This window comes from Hippoglossus hippoglossus, chromosome 13, assembly GCF_009819705.1.
Source record: "Hippoglossus hippoglossus isolate fHipHip1 chromosome 13, fHipHip1.pri, whole genome shotgun sequence".
In the NCBI taxonomy this organism is placed as follows: Eukaryota; Metazoa; Chordata; class Actinopteri; order Pleuronectiformes; family Pleuronectidae; genus Hippoglossus; species Hippoglossus hippoglossus.
This window is the reverse complement of record NC_047163.1, coordinates 3,088,712-3,109,287: the sequence shown is the minus strand read 5'-3', so window position 1 is coordinate 3,109,287 and position 20,576 is coordinate 3,088,712. Positions and strand designations below refer to the sequence as shown.

Here is a 20,576-nt window from a genome sequence, read left to right as displayed (position 1 = left end):
GGGAAAGGGTATGAAACGAGTTTCTATTCCCTGAGTGTCAATCCACTTTTTACTGTGTTAACTGGCATTTACGTCTTCATACTGCCAGCCATAGTTTGGATATGAAGATGGACGACATCACAGTTGAAGCCAAACCATCCTGTTCACACCCGGGTGGCTCTTAAACCCCGCCTCCTCCATGTTAGCAGTTAGGACATGGACCAATTAAAAAGAAAGTTGTTTCCGTCATATCAGGTTATTGATGTTTGTTCAAGTGTTAAGTGTCGAGTAAGTTTGGTCTTAATCAAATATTTAATGCTATGAAAATGTGGCGTAATGTTATTATTGACTCGTGATTGGTTGAAATGGCGCCACCTGTATCTGGGAAATCATAGCTCCATTTTTGTTCAGTGGGAGGAAGTTGAGACAAGTCGTCTTTGTTTACAGTCTAGTCTGTCAATAGAAAACTGTTTGTTATATGTTATTATACCTCATAAAATAACAGATGCTATATTTTGAAATTAAGACTTCATCACCAGGTGGTTTAGTTAATCAAGTTTGGCCAGTTTATCTAATTAATGTCAAATGTTAGTTCCGTATGGTTGTAATCCCAATGTGGAAAACCATAATTTCCTTTTGCAAATCTATAACTAATGGAAATTAAGACTTGATTTTTCCCTCTTACTCTAATTTGATTGAGTCTGGAAGTCGATATAATTCACAGCAGCATCTAATAACTGAGGCTGAGGGCCGAACGGTTTTTGATGCTTCTTTATGATTATATTTTTATTTAGTATTCTGAAAATTGAAGAAAAATAGTCAGTTAAACTTAAAAAACATACATAAACAACCTTTTGTGCTTTCATGATCCTATTCAAACCACTACTGAGCAGGTTTTTACTGCACCTTGCATTTTCTCCTTGTATATCCACTGAACAGTGAGAGGAGCCAAGACCACCCAGCGGAAAGAGAGAAGGAGAGAGAGAGAAGGAGAGAGAGAAGGAGAGAGAGAAGGAGAGAGGAGAGAGAGAAGGAGAGAGAGAAGGAGAGAAGGAGAGAGAGAGGAGAGAGAGAAGGAGAGAGAGAAGGAGAGAGAGAGGAGAGAGAGAAGGAGAGAAGGAGAGAGAGAGAGAGAGGAGAGAGAGAGGAGAGACAAGGAGAGAGAGAAGGAGAGAGATGCTCTGGGCCGAACTCCCAAAGCTCAAACTTAATATACTGTGTCTTCCCTTCCCTCCCCGTCCCCTCCCATCCACTCCCTCCATTTTTCATGAGCATGAGGTTTCTCTTTAAAGTCTGACCTCCCGCAGTTATCCAACCCGGCAGTGTTGGTCTTTCTGCGTGTGAGGCCCTTGATTTCACTGTTGGGAGACAATGACGACGTCAAAGGTGGAATCGACTTCACAACCGTCATCTAATCAGCCACTGACCTCTCTCTCTCTCTCTCTCTCTCTCTCTCTCTCTCTCTCTCTCTCTCTCTCTCTCTCTCGCCCTGCAGGGGTGCCTGGCGTGAAGCCCGAGCGCTACGAGGAGGGTTTGGCAGTCAAGCACTGTGCCCTCTCCCTGGTGGGCGAGCCAATCATGTACCCCGAAATCAACACCTTCATCCGCCTCCTCCACTCCCAACGCATCTCCAGTTTCCTGGTCACAAATGCACAGTTTCCAGAGGAAATCAGGTAAGAGCTGAACGGAGATGTTGTTTTTGTGGGTGATAAAACTTGTTTGTTACTTTCCAAACGTGCTGTACGTCCCAGTCTGTCTCTTTCATGTCTTTAAAGTTCTCCTGCCTCTCTCTTTGATGTCGGGGAGGAGGAGTTGGGAATCACAGACATGGGCTGTGTCTACCTATACTTGACATTGATTGGTTTGTAGACGGGCGGACATTTGAACTGCTTAATTTTATGATATCATTGTGACACTGCTTCACCAACTTTAGGCGCAGAACTCCACAATAGCTCAAGTGCTCATAATCAACTTCCTGGCATTGGTCCGAAAGTCGGAGGTTTCCTAAAAACAAACAAACCGGATCATGGCTCAGGTTGATCCAGTCCAAGGTCGGTGTGAAAGTGACGTGTTTTGTGTCCTATGACAGTTTTGAATGATGTTATTTATAATGCACAATTATTTTTTTGTAAATAGCTCTACGTTGTCAGATTACACCCCTTGGTGCTTCGAGCAGGACACGTAAAACTCAATTAGCTTCAAGATTCAGTTTCAGGGGCGGACACGTCCAAAACTTGGCTCGTCAAGCCCAAGCTGTCGGCAGGACCAGATGGCAGGAAGGAGTAAGGGAGATGTTTTCTCTCTAATTTAGATGAACTGTCCCTTTACACCATAATTGCCGAATATTGAAACCGGTGCTGAAACATGCATTCTCTCTAATGGCCACATGCTGCTGGCTCCACATGCGCTCTCACATCTTTCAAAGAATAAAAAAGCTCTTTCCCATGAGATGTAGCATCTCAAGTTCACCTGCAGTCCACACATGCTATCCTCGTTTTGTGCTGTCTGTGAAACGAATAGTGTGACTCCACTGAAACGGCTGCTTTGCCAGTAGTGAGGCGGGTAGAAGAGTTCCTGTCTGTACTTTCTTCAACCAGGGTTTCTTTGACGGAAGAGTTCACTACAGACACATCTCCTACAGACACATGCAAAGTAACTGCATGAAAAATTCATAAAAGACGACACAACCTCAGGTGGAGCAGGTGGACGCTTTGCAAATACATACACGCGTCGTACTTTAGATGCAAGAGCGTGTGTGTGTGTGAGTGTCGACATGAGAAGTTTAGTGTCTGGGGAGGAAACACTGAAGTGACCTCGAGGTGTCATTATCCTCAACACTGCAGCTTCTCCCCACTGGGCTCTGTCGACACAGCCCTGTGGTGCGGAGCCTCCCTGACATCACTTTGTGGAGGAGATAAATAAAACAAAGCTTGTTCCCATCACAGTGTTGGAAGAACTCACTGAACAGCACAAGACAACATGTGGAAGCAGATGTAATTTTAATGTTAACTCACACAGGAGTCACCTACCCAACATGGTCTAGGTAATTAATGGGAAACACTGCATATGACTTCAAGTGCACTGCAGGAGTGAGGCTAAAACATTAAAGATCTCAGTCAGCTCCACAGATGAGCTGAACATCTTTTCCTGTAAAATGTGCAGTTTTAATACTGGTGTTGTCACCGGTGGGAACATGTCCACACCTACACATCCCCAGGCAGTCTCTCACCGAACCTAGACAGAAAATGATGAATGCCTGTGGACCTGCTTGACATAAACATTAATCTTTCATGTCCAGATGTTTACCCTGTCACTCTCTGTGTCCTCTAACCCCCCCCCCATCAAGAGATGCCACTCTGTCTTGAGACCTTGCAACTTGTCACCGAGACATAAAGTGACACATGGGATCTGTCGGCTAACTAGACCGTCACAGGCCGACTTATCGTGTGTCCTCATTGAGCAGGTTGAAGGCAAGGACAGCAGGTGTCAGCTATTTCTTTATCCTGTCGGCCGCAGCCACGTGGTTGGAGATGAGCTGTTTCAGTTTATTGGCTCCATATTTCAGTACAGCAATGGAAGTGATTCTTCAGAAAGCAGAAGAAAGAACAGAGTTTCCCTTAATTTCCTTCTTGATGCTCATTGGGCTAATTGGTTATTTTTTACATCTTTACATAATTTACACAGCAGATGCATCTTCTCCCATCTAAGAACACTCGGTGCTCTTTCTGCTGCAGTCGTGTTAATCTTGTAGTTTTCTGGTTCTGTTTACTCCTCCGATGCTTCCTCCTGCTTTTAAAAGGTTGTGCAGCTACATGCAAATAAATTAATATATTTAGAAGCTCTCATTAGTTTTCAACAACTACCTTTTTCTCTAACCCCCCCCCCCCTTCCTTCATCCCCCCTTTGTAATGACTGTTTTTTTCAGTAGACGTGTTTGACTTCATGTTAATGAATGAAAACAAAAAGAGATGGATATTCTGAGTGGATCTGAACGGGACAAATTTATATTCAGCCCAAATGTTTACTTTCTTGTACGTGACCGAACTGCAGAGAGATGTTTGTTTTCTTTTTTTTTCAAATGCATCTAGATTTTTCTTGCCAGACTCTCTTTATCATTCAAACTCTCTCATTCCTATCTTCCCTCCCTCTGTCGTTTCCAGGACCCTGGTGCCAGTTACCCAGTTATACGTGAGTGTGGACGCGAGCACCAGAGACAGCCTGAAGAAGATTGACCGGCCGCTTTTCAAGGACTTCTGGCCACGTTTCCTGGACAGCCTCAAGGCCCTGGGAGAGAAGGTAGGTTGTCCACGATGGTAGTTTGATTTCCAGACACAGGAGATAGGAGATGTGAACATGTGAACAAGAAGTTGAACTGTATGCGACTCCAAAGTTAAGTGCTACTCAAGACATATGTCTGCTCAGTCATATTCACCCAGATAAACTATGCAAAACTATGTTGTGCAGTTGTAAAATTCTAAAGCTCCTTGTATGTATATATATATATATGCCTAAACTATGCAGAGTGAGTGCCAGTGCATGTAGATTTTGTGTGGATTCACTCCAAGTAGTTGGAGTTATGACTTCATAATCATAAATAATGTATCGCCAGTAGGTTTTTACAATATCATGGGGCTCTGTGAAACACACTGGGATAAAACCGGGAAATACATTGTTTACACGCTGTTCAGGTTTGAATTCTCAGGTCCCATCAGCTCCCTGCATTTTCCTTATTCACGTGATAAATGTAAACGCAAATCATCTGTGCTTGTGTTAGGAAGCTGGACCAAAACTAGGACTTAACATTTAGATCTCAGAGCTTTTTGAAAATATTAATTCTGTCACAGTTATGTTCTCCCGGGTCTGGTTATTTTGCCAACCTGTGCCTACTGTGCAGACTCTAGGGTGGAATTTTATTGATTCTTAAAGCTTTTAACATTTTGTCTTGGCGTTGAAATCAGAGTTGAAATGCCACATCCAAAGAGGATCCTGCAGATACCCCCACAGCAGTTGAGGAGAAAAGGAAATCCAATAACCTTGCAGTCCTGTTTATCATTCACGAAATAGATGGAAGGTCCGTCATCACAGGCTGAATCTAACCACTACGCTGCATGTGCAAATCAATTCCTTTTGGTTCGTGTGCTTTTCCAATGAACCAGAATGAGAAAAAAAAAAAGCCACTGCCACAAAGAGCCTGGGAAACATGTGGGCTGTGAAGTCTCTCAGAGGGAGCCTCTGTTGCACCGACCTGTAATGAGCCGGCGTCTTTAGCAAACAACGGACAAATTCATTAGCACTCAGCTGGAGGTGCTGGTGACTCGCTCGGCTCGAGGCAAATCACTGGTGACGGATCATTGCACCCTAATTGCATCTAGATCGCTATTTTCACCACAGGCCAACAAGCAAGTGCCGGTGCACCAGAAATAACACCACGTCTCGGAGTTAAGATAATCAGTAGCCTCACATTAAACACCAGCCACTGGGAAGCTGAGATGTTCAGTTCCAGTCGAGTCTGTGGTCATTTAAAGGTCATTACTGTAAATGATCCCTTCCACATTAATCCCTGAACGGACTGCGTTCACTTCTAAGCAGCCTCCTCAATCTAGACTCTAATTACTGTAAATGATATGTGTTGATGAGCCAAAACCTTCATCCATTAGGCGAATTAACTTAACCTGCATGTCTTTGGGTGGAAGCCAGAGTACAGAGAAGTGGGGAAAACACGCAAACTCCACACAGAAATAACTTGTAGGTTCAAATCAAGGTCCTTCTCGCTGTGAGCCCCCCCCGTGCTGCACTGGTCTAACTCCAGCCTAATACTGGAAAGTAACGCCAACGTGGAAGTGCCTGCAAACCATGAGTTCTCTTGAATGACCAGCAGAAACCAACAGTTTCTATAGAAATCTCACTTCTCACTTGATTTATATCGTCAGTAAACAATTCTTCAATACAGCAAGATGTTCATTTGGTAAATTATGGTCCCGTTTGGAGTCAGGTAGACGATAACGCACTGTATGTGTCGGGGCGTGGTTGCCATGTGATTGACAGCTTGCACTTTACCCCACTTTACCAAATATACTTACTTATGGTTTCGATAAAAACAAGATGGCGCTAGACAAAATACCAAGTGACGTCACGCGAGTTGACACTAAACCTAATGTTGATATTCCTTTAACTTAGATCTTTCCTCTTCTATTGTCTAATGTTGTAATGCTACAACATTTTGCGTTGCTGGCCTTGACTGTCGTCCGAGGAACCGTTCACACCCGGTATTTTGTTTCGGACTAAACTTAAAAGTTTAAGGGGTCCGTACCAAACAAGGTAGATGTGAGAGCGCCCCTAGTGGTATGGTCATATCCACGCCGTCCACCTGTATTTACGTTTATTTTGTATTTTTTGTTTAAGCCCCTTTTTAAAGGTTGGTTTGTTTGTCGGCAGGATTACGCAAAACCTGCTGAATTGATTTCCTTACTGGAAGAATGAGACATGGACCAAAAAAGAACCCATGCAAATGTGGTGTGGATTCGAGATAGAGGGATTTTTTTTCTCTGCATTGGAATTGTGTGGTGCAGCTTGATTACATTTGAGGGGACTCTTGGGCCTCGGCAGCGTTATGCGCTCTACTAAGTGGCAACCTAGTTATGCACGTCCCCGAGGGTAGTGCGTTTAATTGTGTGTATGAATGTGTACACCTCACTTTGACAATATGTCGGTGTGTCGCTTCCCAGCTTCTAAAAATAACCTCTCTGTTCCCATCACCTCCGGTCCGCCTCTTATTGCTCCAGACGTCTCCATTTCACGGTGGTTCTCTGGCTCCATCCTTCCTAAGCGTCTATCCCTCTCTCTTCTCATTTTTGCCAGCTCTCCTCCACCTGGCCTCCCTGCCGCGGTTCAGTGGGACTGATAGAGTTGTCCCTCGGTGTCGGATTTAGAAAAGAGGCAGCTTGAAATACATCACCTTCCTGCTTCCACCGGCCAATTATCCCCCTACTCTACTGGGCTGAAAGGACCTAGTGTTATAGATAACCTTCTAGTGAGAGCGTCTGAGAGAGAGGGGGGGGGGGAGACAAATGAGGGAAAGAGTACACTCTCCTCTCCCCCTGTCATTTACTAGTTTCTTTACATCATCCATTTTTCATGTCCTCTGTCCTCACAATCCCCCGTCTTTCATCTCCTCTGCTCGTCTTTTCATGCCTTTCTTCCTCTCAGTCACATTCTCAATAATCCTCTTTCTGGTGCCACACAGTAACAACAGTATCCTGAATCCACTCCGCTGAGCCGTGAGCCGGGATCTATTCAGTCCGTTCATTCACCCGGGGGAAAGTGGAATGGGCTCATATAAGACCTGCTTTTCTTGGCCTTGATTCAGATCTGTATATATTAAGTATCTTCCAATAAATACTCCTATTTAATATCTTCTTTTTTTTTATGTAAAGCCCTATACATTATACTTGCATTAACCTGTTGGTTAAATACGATGTCACTGAAATAATATAGCCCAGGGTCCTATAATGTTTGTCAGAGTGAATTTAAATAGCCTCTCCTCCTCAGAAGGAATAAAACCATAACGTTCAGTTGCCTTCATGAACTTGAAGGGCACCAGGAGAGCGCAGACTTCTGCCAAGGCCAACGCCCTCTTTCCACCATGTTCAGGAAAGTGGAATCTAGTCTGGTTTATCTGGATCCACTCCAGAATCTAATGGCTTCTTCCTTGGCTCGTGCACCAGCCGGTCACGAAGTTTAATGGAAATCGGTTCAGTAGGTTCTACGAAATCCTGCTAATTAACAAACAAGCGGCAATGAAAAGATGCACATACAACAACAGGGTGGTTATTCTACACAACAGTGTGAATTCAGTTGTGAAGATGAAGTTTGTTAAACGCTACTTGCATTAGGATTAATATTTTCATGTTTCTGTCTGAATTATTTGATTAATCAGATGGAAGTGACTTAATTGAATGTGGTTGTAATGTCCACCCCCTGTCCACCTCCTGTCCCCCCCCTGTGCAGAGACAGAGGACGGTGTACAGGCTGACGCTGGTGAAGGCCTGGAACGTGGAGGAGATGCTGTCGTACTCGGAGCTCATTTCTGTGGGTCAGCCGGACTTCATTGAGGTCAAGGTAGGACTCGGCCCTGTGAACATTGTATCTGTCCTTGTTTCTCCGTCCCCCCTCTCAGTTTATGTTTCATATTTCAAAGACCAATAAATCTCTTTGTTTCCTTTTTTTAAAATAAATTTGTGTCTTTGTTCTCATTATTTTTTGTACCCAGCTTTGATGTGTGTCTGGAGTAAACCCTCCTAAATCAAAGCTTGTCACACTTGTTCCTCGTTTAATGAGTTTTCTGAAACTAAACGAATCAGTAACTCTGGCACCCCACCAGTTTAAACACCCAGGGAACATGCTGAGCAAACAACCAGACTCAAAGCTTCACTTTCTGCAAGGTCTGCTTCTATTTCTGCTTTTATTTAAAATATTAGAGCCACAACAAATCATATCACATATCATTATTCCTCTCACTAACAGCCGAGGAGTAATTTAAAGCTTTTATGATGTAGGAACTTCAAGGTTCTTTCCGTGCTGGTGAATTTATGTGTAAGGAGACTTGTTTGTGAGCTTGTTAGATTGTGAGAGACGGCAAATTCTTAATTTACTTCCTCCCAAGGACAAGGCCTCCTACACAATGCCACCTATATGACATCTATATTTATTCCGCGCCAAATGCCAGCACTGCTGTTATGCTAACACCCTTCGGCTTTTATGGAGCCAGACTCTGTGTCCAAATATGTGTCAGTAGAAAAGCGGCATAATTCACTGGAATAGTGGGCTGTGAACTACAGCGACCTTATGCCGCTCATTTGGCGGAGGAGGTATTAATAGTATGGGAGGGAGCACCTGGTGGCAGTCTGAGCCGTGGTTGTCATAGTGACACACTCGCCTCAGTCTGTGTTCATTACTTAGAGTCACATCGAGGTTTGATTCCAGTAATAATAGCAGCAGCAGCAGCAGAAGTCGCTGTAGTAGTAACAGATTCTATCAGCTCCTCTTGCCTGTATGTGGGGAAATCTTCCTCCGAATTTAAGAAAAACCTCATTCACTGAGATTTACGAGGTTCAGTTTCAAAGCCACTTATTATTATCGAGCACTTATTATCTAGAGGGAGGGGGCTGGAGATCTGTCATGTTTTCACAGCACAGTGGATTGGTAATGAATTAAATAATAGGTTTTGGGGGAAGGACACGTGAAAGCAGTGCTCATCCTTAGCAGAAGCTGTATAATAAAACTATCTATCTCAGCCACAGACCGTTTATAAAGATGGATGACACGTTTTCACCTCTCATATTAAAATAAAGCTAAAATATCCTTGTGCATGGTAGCAATGAGGGGAAGGAGCTGTGGTATCGAGGTCGATCGGCCAATCGCGAGTTGGTCTCAGCTGTTAATCGTGATGTTTCACCACATTTTTTATAGCATCACATAAGTAATTGATTGATTTTAATTTGGTCCATGTCAAGGCGGGTTTATGAGCTACACTGTAGCCAGCCACCAGGGGGCGATCAAGGGGATTTTGCTTCACTTTGGAGGAAGCCGTCTTATCGTCCATCTTTGTATCCGGTCTGAATGTATATGACAGTGAAAGGGTTTGTTTTAATCCCTCTACTGTCTCTTCTGCATTAATAATATTAACATAAAAAGTGGTGGCACAAGTTGGTAATACTTTATAACTTCTATAATATATATAGCTGTAACATTTTATGGTTTTAGATCTAAATAAAATCAATATTCAAACACGATTTGATCTAATTCAAGTCACTTTTTCAGCTTCTCCTCGCAGACTTCCTGCTTTGGACCCGTCATCGTACTGCAGCAGATTCTGTTTGCTCCTCACACGAGACTTTACTTGTCAGGACCATTTGCTCCTTTTAAAGTGGATTAGAATTGAATTCAGGAGCCTGTATTGTTCAGTGGCTTCACGTTGGAAACAATGGTCGGTGTTTGCTTCTCCGCCTGGTGCGACTGCATCATTTTAATTTCATTGTTTCGATCTATTCTTTGTCCCCAGCTCTCAACGTGCTGCAGTGCGTCTATTAATTTGTCTGTGGCAGGTCTGACACGGTTTTTCAATTATGGTGAGGTTGTCTCAGGGAGCCTCTGGCATTAGGGGGACTGTGCTTCTTCATATATGCAGTAGCTGCAGAGCCTGTTGATATATGGTCTCGTTGGGGAATAGACTTGGAACTTTGGTTGTTTGTTTTGATTTGTATTCTGCTTCGTTACACTGAAAACCACAGGAATTTGCTGTGTGGTGCAGTTTATCCTCTCTTCATTTGAAACACTGTGGAAAAAGAAATAGGTCAGCATAATTAATGGGCTCCACCTCAGGTTGCGGGGATCAGAGCCCCGACCTTGGAAGTGAACCAAAGTTGAGATGCAGTCGTCCTGCAGGGGGTCTGGTTTGAACAGGTGATCGGCTCCACCCTCCTTACACATGAATACACCCATTACACGTGTCCCACATGCCCAACGTCCTGCTGTAAAGAGCAGAGGCTTCCCACAGACAAAGTTGTCATACATGACGCACCTCTTACTGCTCAGAGCCCCCACATGGGAATCACCCTCTGATTCATAATCCACAGCACACCTCAGTTCCTCTGCCGGGACCTCACTGCTCCAAGCTATCTCCTTCTTTAACCTTCATTCATCCAGGCCGTGATTACTACTGTGAAGAGACATTGACACATTATCACACCAGAGAACTGCCCAGTACCAGCACAGTCTTATCTGTGGGCCAGCAGCAGATCGGGGATAACGTGTCTTATTCAAGGACAACGCAACAAGTGGTAATGAGGGGGGGGGGGGGGGCGGCTGAGAAAGAGACATGGGTGTGGCTGATGTCGTCAACAAACATTATCTAAGACACGGTTCAGTGACCAATACAATAAATTAAACCGTCAAGCTGGACCATTGGTGACAATCTTCATTAGGTGTTGATAATTGTAACGTCCACCGTGATATTAATTGAAGTGTGCCTGATCACCCATGCATGTACTCACACACTTATACAGTATATAGTCCCATGCATTTACCAACAAACAGAAATGTTTTGACTTTTGTTTTTGTCCAACAAAGACAACATGCAGGTTAAGGTTTAACTCTCAGTGCACATGTTGGGGTCAGAATAACAACTTGTGGTCGACTAGAGTAAGTTTACATTTTGTTCTGTTATAAATGCATATTATTTGTATCATATTATACACTGCTGCAGTGCCCCCCCTTTCTGAAACTCACGATAAAGCCTAATATTGACAATTGAAGTTTCCTGTCTCATTGTGCAAACTTTCAAATGTTGATGTCGACCAAACGATCGTCTACCAAAGAGTAAAATGTGTCTTTGTTTTTCTGTCTCAATGCACATTGTTGACATTTGCTTGGTGGCACCCGGCAGCGAGTTGTTCACGTCCTCTTCCTTTTTCCCTCTGGTGCTGCATCACAGTGTTGATGGTGCAGAAATAAGAGCTCACACACACACACACACACACACACACACACACACATCAGAAATGGTTATGACTCAACTTTATTTTGTTAGAAATGTGCAGGGGAATGCACGAGTGGCAGTTGTTGCCGTGAGCAGCCTATTGATTTCGCTGTTCACCGTGTGGAACTACCTGCAGGTTCTCGGTTTGCCAGCACTGCAGCACTATGCACAGCCCAGTGGAGATATACCACACTCACCTCGGGCTGCTGATTCCCACTGAAGCTCCAGTTCACACAGATTATTTTAATTTTAAAAAGCAGCAGAGTGACATTTTCTTAATTGTTGATGAGGATTAGAAAGGATTACATTTTTGTTTTGAGGAATTCGTTAGTTTATCTTTTTCCAAAGATTTGCTTGTATTGCACATTTGCATTTACTTGAATAATAAAAGCTGACTCATTTCTGCTGGATACCGTTCACTTTGCATTAAGCTCCACATACAGATGACAATTTGTCAAATGAATCATTCATTTGGCTGATTTTAATCTGGCTGATTACAAAAAAGTTTGTCCACCAGAGACTTTCACACCAACATTTACACAAGTTTTACTAGAATCCTTATTAAACTTTCACAACAGTCGGAAAACAAACAGAAGTTTATATACGTTTTCTCTTCAAATTAATGAGATAAGGGAACTGGGGCCGTAGTGAGGGATTCCTGCAGTCGGAAGGTCAGATCATGTGGGCGGGCACAACAACTTTCTCATGGGCCAGCAGACAACTATATAATGTGTGTTTGTGTGTTGTTGTGGTTGTGTGTATGCAGGTGTGTGAAGATATTTTTCTTTTCCCCCCCTAATGAAGTGTTTTTAGCACTTTTGCTGACCTGGCAGTAAAGCTCCTATAGAGAAACCCACTTTCTTACCAATCATCCTGTTGTGGCCTGTACTCGACACACAGATCTGTTTTCAGTTCACTTTCTGTTCATTCTCCATCCTCTGAAATGTATTTGCCCACAGTCACAGCTGGTTTTCTCACAAGCCGCCTGGAGAAGCGTGAATCCTGCTGTGGTTTGGCTGGTGGCGTGGACACTGGTGACGGGACATCTGTTTCCTAAACTGAGCCCAATGGGACCCAGTTCTATTTCACTGGCCAGCGTAGAGTCTGCTCGCAGGCCGTTGTTATGTGGCTTTGACTTTGGGATGGGGAGGCTAAATCTGATGGTGTGGTTTGGACTCTCCAAAATCAACAGAATCTCATCATCATCAATAGTAATTTCATATCCAGATGATGCATATTGTTACTCCAACGTTTGAATTGAGGCCTTATCGCTGCAGATGCAAGTTACAACAACAACAGCTGTTAACTTTTTCCGTGTTCGTGATTCTTTGGCGTTTTGTTTATTGAGGTTATGTTTTCACTTTGTTTGACAGAGAGAGAACTGCTTTACATGCCACTTGTGGGTATATACGCACACAACTGCAGCTGAAACTGGGAGGTCTGTCTGTCTGCGTGGACGGTAAACACTTTACGGATGATAGTGCAAATAGAGCTGCAACCAAGGTTTAACAGTGCAGCAATAGAGCAAAACACCAAGTTACAGATTTCTGTAAAAGTGAGTGGTCTGGTCTGCAGATACATTTCTAAAGTACGGTTTTCATGTCCATGTCAAACCACATTGATGACACAGAATTCACGCTGTTTTTAAATAAGAGCTTCTCATTTAGTTTTGAAGTCCTCATGTTCAAAATCACCTTGTTCACTCTCCTCCATGTTTGTTTGTGTTGCCTTCATGCAAACGTCCTGCCTGCATCTCTGTGTTTCCCGGACCGTCAGAAATATCACTGTGAAGAGCGATTTGCAGCACAATGAAATAAACAATACGGCATCATAAGCTGCTTGGGGGATGTAGGTTGGTAAAGATCGTTGATTTTGACGGGTAACTAAAAATGCATTAATCATCATAACAGAGAAAGACCAGTCTGACTTGCTATTTCAGCCACTCTTGCACTTTTGCTTCTGACCTTTTCATGTAGTCTATGCATCTGGCTGTCGATTGAGTGAACAGTCTGGATAGAAGCACACAGTCCATAGAACTGATGAGAAACAGAGAAATAGAAATGTAAGAAACATTAGATTCACACATCCTGCAGCCGAAGAGGTTGTTACTAATTCTCTCTGCACATCATTTGCTTTATATATTTTATTTTCTAATTCATGGCACCCTGGCCCTGTCTCCTATGACTACACACAGTTGTGTCTACTCTCGCCCAACTTACTTTCTGTCTTTTTCCTCTTTCCTCTGTTCGATGTGTTAAAATCTGCTTTTTCACTCAAGTCCATCATGTGTTGTAAATGTCAAAGCAATTTTTTTGCCATCAGTGCAAAAATGGAACTGGACGAGTTATGTGACAGTTCAAGGATCCACGGCTCTGTCTCCTCCTCCTCCTCGTTTTTACCTCTACGTTAAGCACATTTTACCAAATTTCTCATTTACTGTTTCTACCAACTGTTTTAATGCTGCTTATGTAATGAACCACTTGCTTAGAGCATTTTGGTGTTTTTTCATGTGTTGTTAATGTGTAAGTGGTGTAAAACACACTCCTCTGGAACTAAGTCGTCCCCCGAGACTTGGCTGGATTTTCTATTAAGGATTTTGCGTAGGAGTGTGTATTGATCCATCACTTCACGGCATTTCATTATATTGGAGAAAGAGCAACACTAACAAGACAGCAGGGAACATTGGATTGGACAAGTAATCAGAGATACCCGTCGGTCGTGGGCTTGACACAGATACTGACATGTCAGTATCATTAAGCCACACTCACATTTTCCACTCTGTTCACGCACAGGAAGAATGGAGCAGAAGCAAAACACACATTTTCTCTCTCTGTCATTTCATATTGCTTATATAATGGTCGGCATCCTCGAGAAGTCATTCAACTCTATAAATCAGAAAACCCAGAAACCTGCGCTTTGATTATATTATATTTTATTGCGTGTATATATTGTTGGCTTGTTGAGACGGTTGTTGTGCTGACGTTGGCCGACTGGAAAATGTGAGTATAGCAAATCTAACTGAACCGGCTCAGTCAGGTTTTTCTAAGATAATTATAAAGATTGGTGACGGATAAAAATATCATCTCCACCTTAATGCACCTGAAGAGGGACTTTGTGTTTGGCACAGACGCTCCAAGGCCCTGAAGCGCTCACGAAAGTATAAACACCATTCTCCCAAAAGATATTCCTCAAGTTGTTGTTTTGATGACGGGTTTTTTTTCCAGATCTCCATCCAACACTCCCATAGGTGTTTAATTAGCTCGAGCTCTGGAGACTCTGAAGACTGTAGCACATGATTCACATTACTCTCACACTCACTAACTCATCGAGTGATCCTCCGGCCCTGCAGAGGCCTGGTCGAGCTGGAAACAACTTTTTTTTTAACTTTCTTTAATCGGATGTCACATTTTTCAAGGGAGCCTAAAGTTAACTTATCAGAATAACTGATTGATTTGCAGCAAACATGTCGTGCTAAAGGGACAAGTTGAACCAAAGCAAGTCAGAAATAATCTTCTCACTTGCATCTACATTCTTGTGTATTTTTCCTCCCAATTTATTCCGTTTTTCCTCCACCTTCACAGACTGTGCAGACAGATGAGGGTTGTCCGTGCATTTGATCAAGATGTATGTGTAGAAATGATGTTTTGCATGTGTCAGTGTGTGTCCTCCCTCGACAGCAGTGAGACACTTGCTATTGACCCATTAATTATTAGTCCATCATCTTGTGCGGTGCAACACATTCTGCTCGGGCAATTTACCATCCGCTGTCCGATTGTCGTCCGATGTGTGATTTATCATCTCAGTAGCAGCTACCTGCCTCTGTTCCCTCGCTCGCTGAGGGAGGAATGGATTTCTGGAAGAGAGAGAGAGAGAGAGGGGGGATGAGGGGGAGAAGGGGTTTTGGTAAGGGTGTAAATCTGGAGATAAATTTGGTGTAGCGGCATGTACGCACAGAGGGGGGGCCTTGGGGATCAGCATTTATGATTTCCCCTTAAAGTCAAAGCATTATTTGTAAACAGATAATACAGTTCCTCGATGATTCAATGCAGTCACTCCCCACGTATATCTCAAAGATCTTCTCCTCCTCCTGCCCGGCCCATTCCTGGTGATTTATAGAGGCCTGAAGACTTGATCTTTATTCAGCGGGGCCTCCAGGCAAACCCGATAATACCAAGGTCCCTCATAAATTCTGCCCAACGTCCCGCCCTGTTTTACCCCGAGCTGCACCCTTTTCTCTTTCTCCAAACTCGACCCCGAAAGAGTAAAGAGCTGCGTCAGGTTTCTCTGTGAGGTGAATTCGCAAGTAGCCCTTCAGGACATGTGCGGTTAATTTACTGAAGAAACGGCTGCAGTTCACCAGCAGAGTCAGAGGTCCCCGACGGCTGCGGTCTGGCAATATCAACGCCAATCAGAGACGGGGATTGAGTTGTGAGAATGTTTTGGCACACGGTGAAAGCAGGTAAATACATCTGAGACCAACCAGTGTTTTCATGGGTTGTAAATTAGGCTTATTGGATTTTGGTGTATGGCTCAGGAGAACCGAGGAAACGTTCGTTTCTTTATCTCCCCCCCGGCAGATTATTTTTTTTCCAAGAGATTGTTTGTTTGAATATTTCTCTGCGACGCCCTGGGGCTTTTTTCATCACATCCAAGTAAACAACAAGAGGGAAATGAGAGAAATGCAATAAATATAAAGTCTTATTGAACTTGTGTTTTAAATCACATGAAACATTCATGTTAATCTAAATACAAATAAAAACACATAGTAAGGCCAGTTGGGTTTTTCTTCATGTGGTGGACATTTAAAAAACAAAATATTTAGTTTATAAGTAAATGTGGGATAAGGGTTTTTTATTCTATGTTGACATTAGAAAGGAAATATATTAACGTCATGACCATTCAGATGAGTGATAATCAGATGTGTGTGTTTTCATCGCTCAGATTTATCGAGACTCTGAGAGGCTGTTTTACATCTTGAAGCTCAAACAGACACTGAAGTGAAATCCTCGCAGCTTCCACCGATTCCAGATCAGTTGTATCTGCCGTCTTCACAGTGTGTTTTCGCTGTGTATTTCGGGAGCTCGGCTAATGACGCACTCTCCTCATGGCTCCCTCACACCTTTCTGCTCTCAGCCCGACTCATCAATAGTTTGTCCGTGCCAGAGGGAGCTGTTCCCCCCCCCTCATCACTTGTAGCCACAGCACAGATTGGCCAATATTGATCAGAAAACACCCGGCGTTCAGCTGCTATTTTGATTGATTTCCGTGGCCGGGGCCAGATGGTTTTTCACTTCCTCCTCCAGTTCTGTCAGCGGTCGAATCAGAGATTATTTGTCAGCTCAGAAAATATATACTGGCGATAATCGTCAGTTTATGAAGCCTTTTTGTCATCGATACACTTCAGACTGAATAAAAGACCTCTTTCCCTAAAGACCTCTTTACCTAAAGACCTCTTTACCTAAAGACCTCTTTACCTAAAGACTTCTACATTTCATCTCCTTATTCATGACCCCTTCACCATCATCCTACTGCAACACAGTTTCCACGCTTCCATAATTGCTCACGGTATGTTGTGTCTGTCCAGGGGGTGACGTACTGTGGGGAGAGCTCTGCCAGCACCCTGACCATGGCCAACGTCCCCTGGCACCAGGAGGTGGTCGCCTTCGTCCAGCAGCTCGCCGACATGCTGCCTCAGTACGAGATCGCCTGCGAGCACGAGCACTCCAACTGTTTGCTCATCGCACACACCAAGGTAAGAACGCTGCTCCAGGTGAGCTCATACATAAAAACACCAAACGCACACATGTTCGGCGTTTACACTAAAACACAACTAACGCTACATGTGAGCTTGTAAATGGATCAAACGTGCTTCTATCGTGTTGGCTAGCTCCGACCTGGTAGTGTAAGGAACACGGCTTGTTGTTCTGCTGTGTATAAGATGTTGCATCTTATTTGTCAAATATGTGCCAAGAATTTATTGGTTCCAGCTTCTCAAATGTGACAGTCAGAATTCTCTTAGTCCGCTGTGTTCGTAAAGTTTGAGCTTTTGACTGTTGATATGACAAACCAAGCAATTTGATGATAAAGAAATAAAGCGTTTTTCCTCTATTTATAAGACTGAATATATACGTTTGAATAGATTATTAGTTTAGACTTTAAAACAAGTTATTGATCAGAAGCTTAAATTCTTACTTTCTAATAAAAATACAGGTTTGTTGTTTATTTACTGTCAACTACTTGATCAGTAAAACTAATTACCTGTAGTGTCAGACTCCTTCTAGTGTGTAGATGCTTGTGTGTTCAGTAGGAGCCTCAGTCTGATGGATATTTACTAAGTGCAGCTCGCTGGCTGCTGCTGCTGTTTCTGCACATTAGCATTTCTAAGTTATCCGTGTTATCAGTGGACGCAGACGGTGGACACTGCATCAGCCTCCACACACACAGTGGATGAGCTGGTGATCCTCTTTGCAGCTGTTGTGATTCTACATCGGCTCTTTTCAAACACAAACACACACACGAGCTTTATCTATTTAAACGGCTCATAAAGTGACTGTTTAAATTTGTGTTTTGATTTAGTCTTTTTTGTGTTATTTAGATAATCAATTCTCTGCCTCTCCTTTCCAAATATGAATCAGTGGTTTGCTCTGGCAGCCGCTCGCTGCCCCACAAAGCCTCAGTCAGTGGGGGGGGGGGTTCTGTCCGTCAATGATTAACAAATGATGATTAATTGCTGTCTTGACTCTCACTGGCAGAACAGATTACACACTCATTCACATTTACAAACACAGACACACATGAATGATAAGTGATGTTTTATCACTGTTTCTTTTACCACCCAAACTAACTCGCCTTGGTTTTATTTAATGTTTTTTTTTCTTTTCAATGAGCAGTTCACAGGTGTATTTACCTCTGAGGAACCTGCCGGCTCTTTGTGTTGGAGCCGTATTCGGAGGGTTAACAGGAAAGAAATCATCGTTTACACCTTTAAATGTGTTTATCCTGGATCAGGGTTGGAAACGATCACATGAAAGATGCATTGAGGACACATTGTGATCTGATTGATGGGCAGGGAAGCATTGTTATAAATGCAATTACGTTGTCGATTCACATACCTGGACAGAAATAATAATCATACACAAACATTCCAATCCACTGAGGCAGCAATTTAAACACACAAAGCAGTCATCTCCTCAGTCATCTCCTCAGTCATCTCCTCAGTCCTCTCCTCAGTCCTCTCCTCAGTCCTCACCTCAGTCCTCTCCTCAGTCCTCTCCTCACTCCTCAGCTCAGTCCTCTCCTCAGTCCTCTCCTCAGTCCTCACTTCAGTCCTCTCCTCAGTCCTCTCCTCAGTCCTCTCCTCACTCCTCAGCTCAGTCCTCTCCTCAGTCCTCTCCTCACTCCTCACCTCAGTCCTCTCCTCAGTCCTCACTTCAGTCCTCTCCTCAGTCCTCTCCTCAGTCCTCTCCTCACTCCTCAGCTCAGTCCTCTCCTCACTCCTCACCTCAGTCCTCTCCTCAGTCCTCTCCTCAGTCCTCTCCTCACTCCTCAGCTCAGTCCTCTCCTCAGTCCTCTCCTCACTCCTCACCTCAGTCCTCTCCTCAGTCCTCACTTCAGTCCTCTCCTCTCCTCAGTCCTCTCCTCAGTCCTCTCCTCACTCCTCAGCTCAGTCCTCTCCTCAGTCCTCTCCTCAGTCCTCTCCTCAGTCCTCTCCTCACTCCTCAGCTCAGTCCTCTCCTCACTCCTCAGCTCAGTCCTCTCCTCAGTCCTCTCCTCAGTCCTCACTTCAGTCCTCTCCTTAGTCCTCTCCTCAGTCCTATCATCAGTCCTCTCCTCAGTCCTCTCCTCAGTCCTCTCCTCACTCCTCAGCTCAGTCCTCTCCTCACTCCTCAGCTCAGTCCTCTCCTCAGTCCTCTCCTCAGTCCTCACTTCAGTCCTCTCCTCAGTCCTATCCTCAGTCCTATCATCAGTCCTCTCCTCAGTCCTCTCCTCAGTCCTCACTTCAGTCCTCTCCTTAGTCCTCTCCTCAGTCCTCACTTCAGTCCTCACTTCAGTCCTCTCCTTAGTCCTCTCCTCAGTCCTCTCCTCAGTCCTCACTTCAGTCCTCTCCTTAGTCCTCTCCTCAGTCCTATCATCAGTCCTCACTTCAGTCCTCTCCTCAGTCCTCTCCTCAGTCCTATCCTCAGTCCTCTCCTTAGTCCTCTCCTTAGTCCTCTCCTCAGTCCTCTCCTCATTTAAGAAACTCGTGGATGGAGTGAGGAAAAGACCAATTGGAAAAGTGTTGCTACCATCTTCTTCTTCTTCTCCTATGCAAATGAAAGTAGGAGGTATGAATGAAGCAAACAATCAGATCTCAATGTGGACGCTGGTTTCACAAATTAATACCAGTTATAAATGTTATCAGGTTATAACAAATACAATTGAGAGATAATAAAAACATGATAATGATTTCTCTTCATTTTGACAGTATGAACTCAGGCTTCAATTCATTTGGTTCTGGCTGGAAATAGTAAACATCCAACATTTAAGGGGAACTTCTATAAAAGGAAATCTATTTATAGCCGCGCCAGCAGCGCAGCTTGAGGCACCGACCATCTCGGTTTGTCAGTCGACTGAATACCTGCAGAATAAATGACATCCCCCGTCGGCCACAGCTGTACATGGTGTCTGGTGCTGGTTAGTGAATGTTAGCATTCTGCTATCCTAGACTAGTCTTACAGAGCTGCAGCAGAGATGTACACTTTCCTCCAAAATGCCATTTGAAGATTCAGTTCTGGTTTGTAAAGATACACTCACTTACATTAACTCAAAGATCATCATCTCTATCAGTACCTTTCTGTTGATGGCACACACACACACACACACACACACACACACACACACACACACACACACACACACACACACACACACACACACACACACACACTAAGTCCCAGGAGACAAGACGCTGTTAGAAAGACTTAAATTCTCTCTCTTCTCTCTAGGACACATCATTGTTTCACTGAACTGATTTTACACCTTCTTTATACCCCCCCCCCTCCCCACTCTCTCTCTTTTCATT

General features: G+C 43.8%; 1 protein-coding gene across 1 annotated transcript in view; it reads left to right on the top strand.

The window, feature by feature from the left end:
* Positions 1-20,576, top strand: part of tyw1 (tRNA-yW synthesizing protein 1 homolog (S. cerevisiae)) — a 48,033-nt gene that overhangs the window by 22,742 nt on the left and 4,715 nt on the right. Inside the window, exons 12-15 of the mRNA XM_034603469.1 lie at positions 1,475-1,652; positions 4,140-4,275; positions 7,987-8,097; positions 17,100-17,267. Coding sequence (XP_034459360.1) covers positions 1,475-1,652; positions 4,140-4,275; positions 7,987-8,097; positions 17,100-17,267 — 593 coding nt within the window. The remainder of the gene's footprint in view (positions 1-1,474; positions 1,653-4,139; positions 4,276-7,986; positions 8,098-17,099; positions 17,268-20,576) is intronic.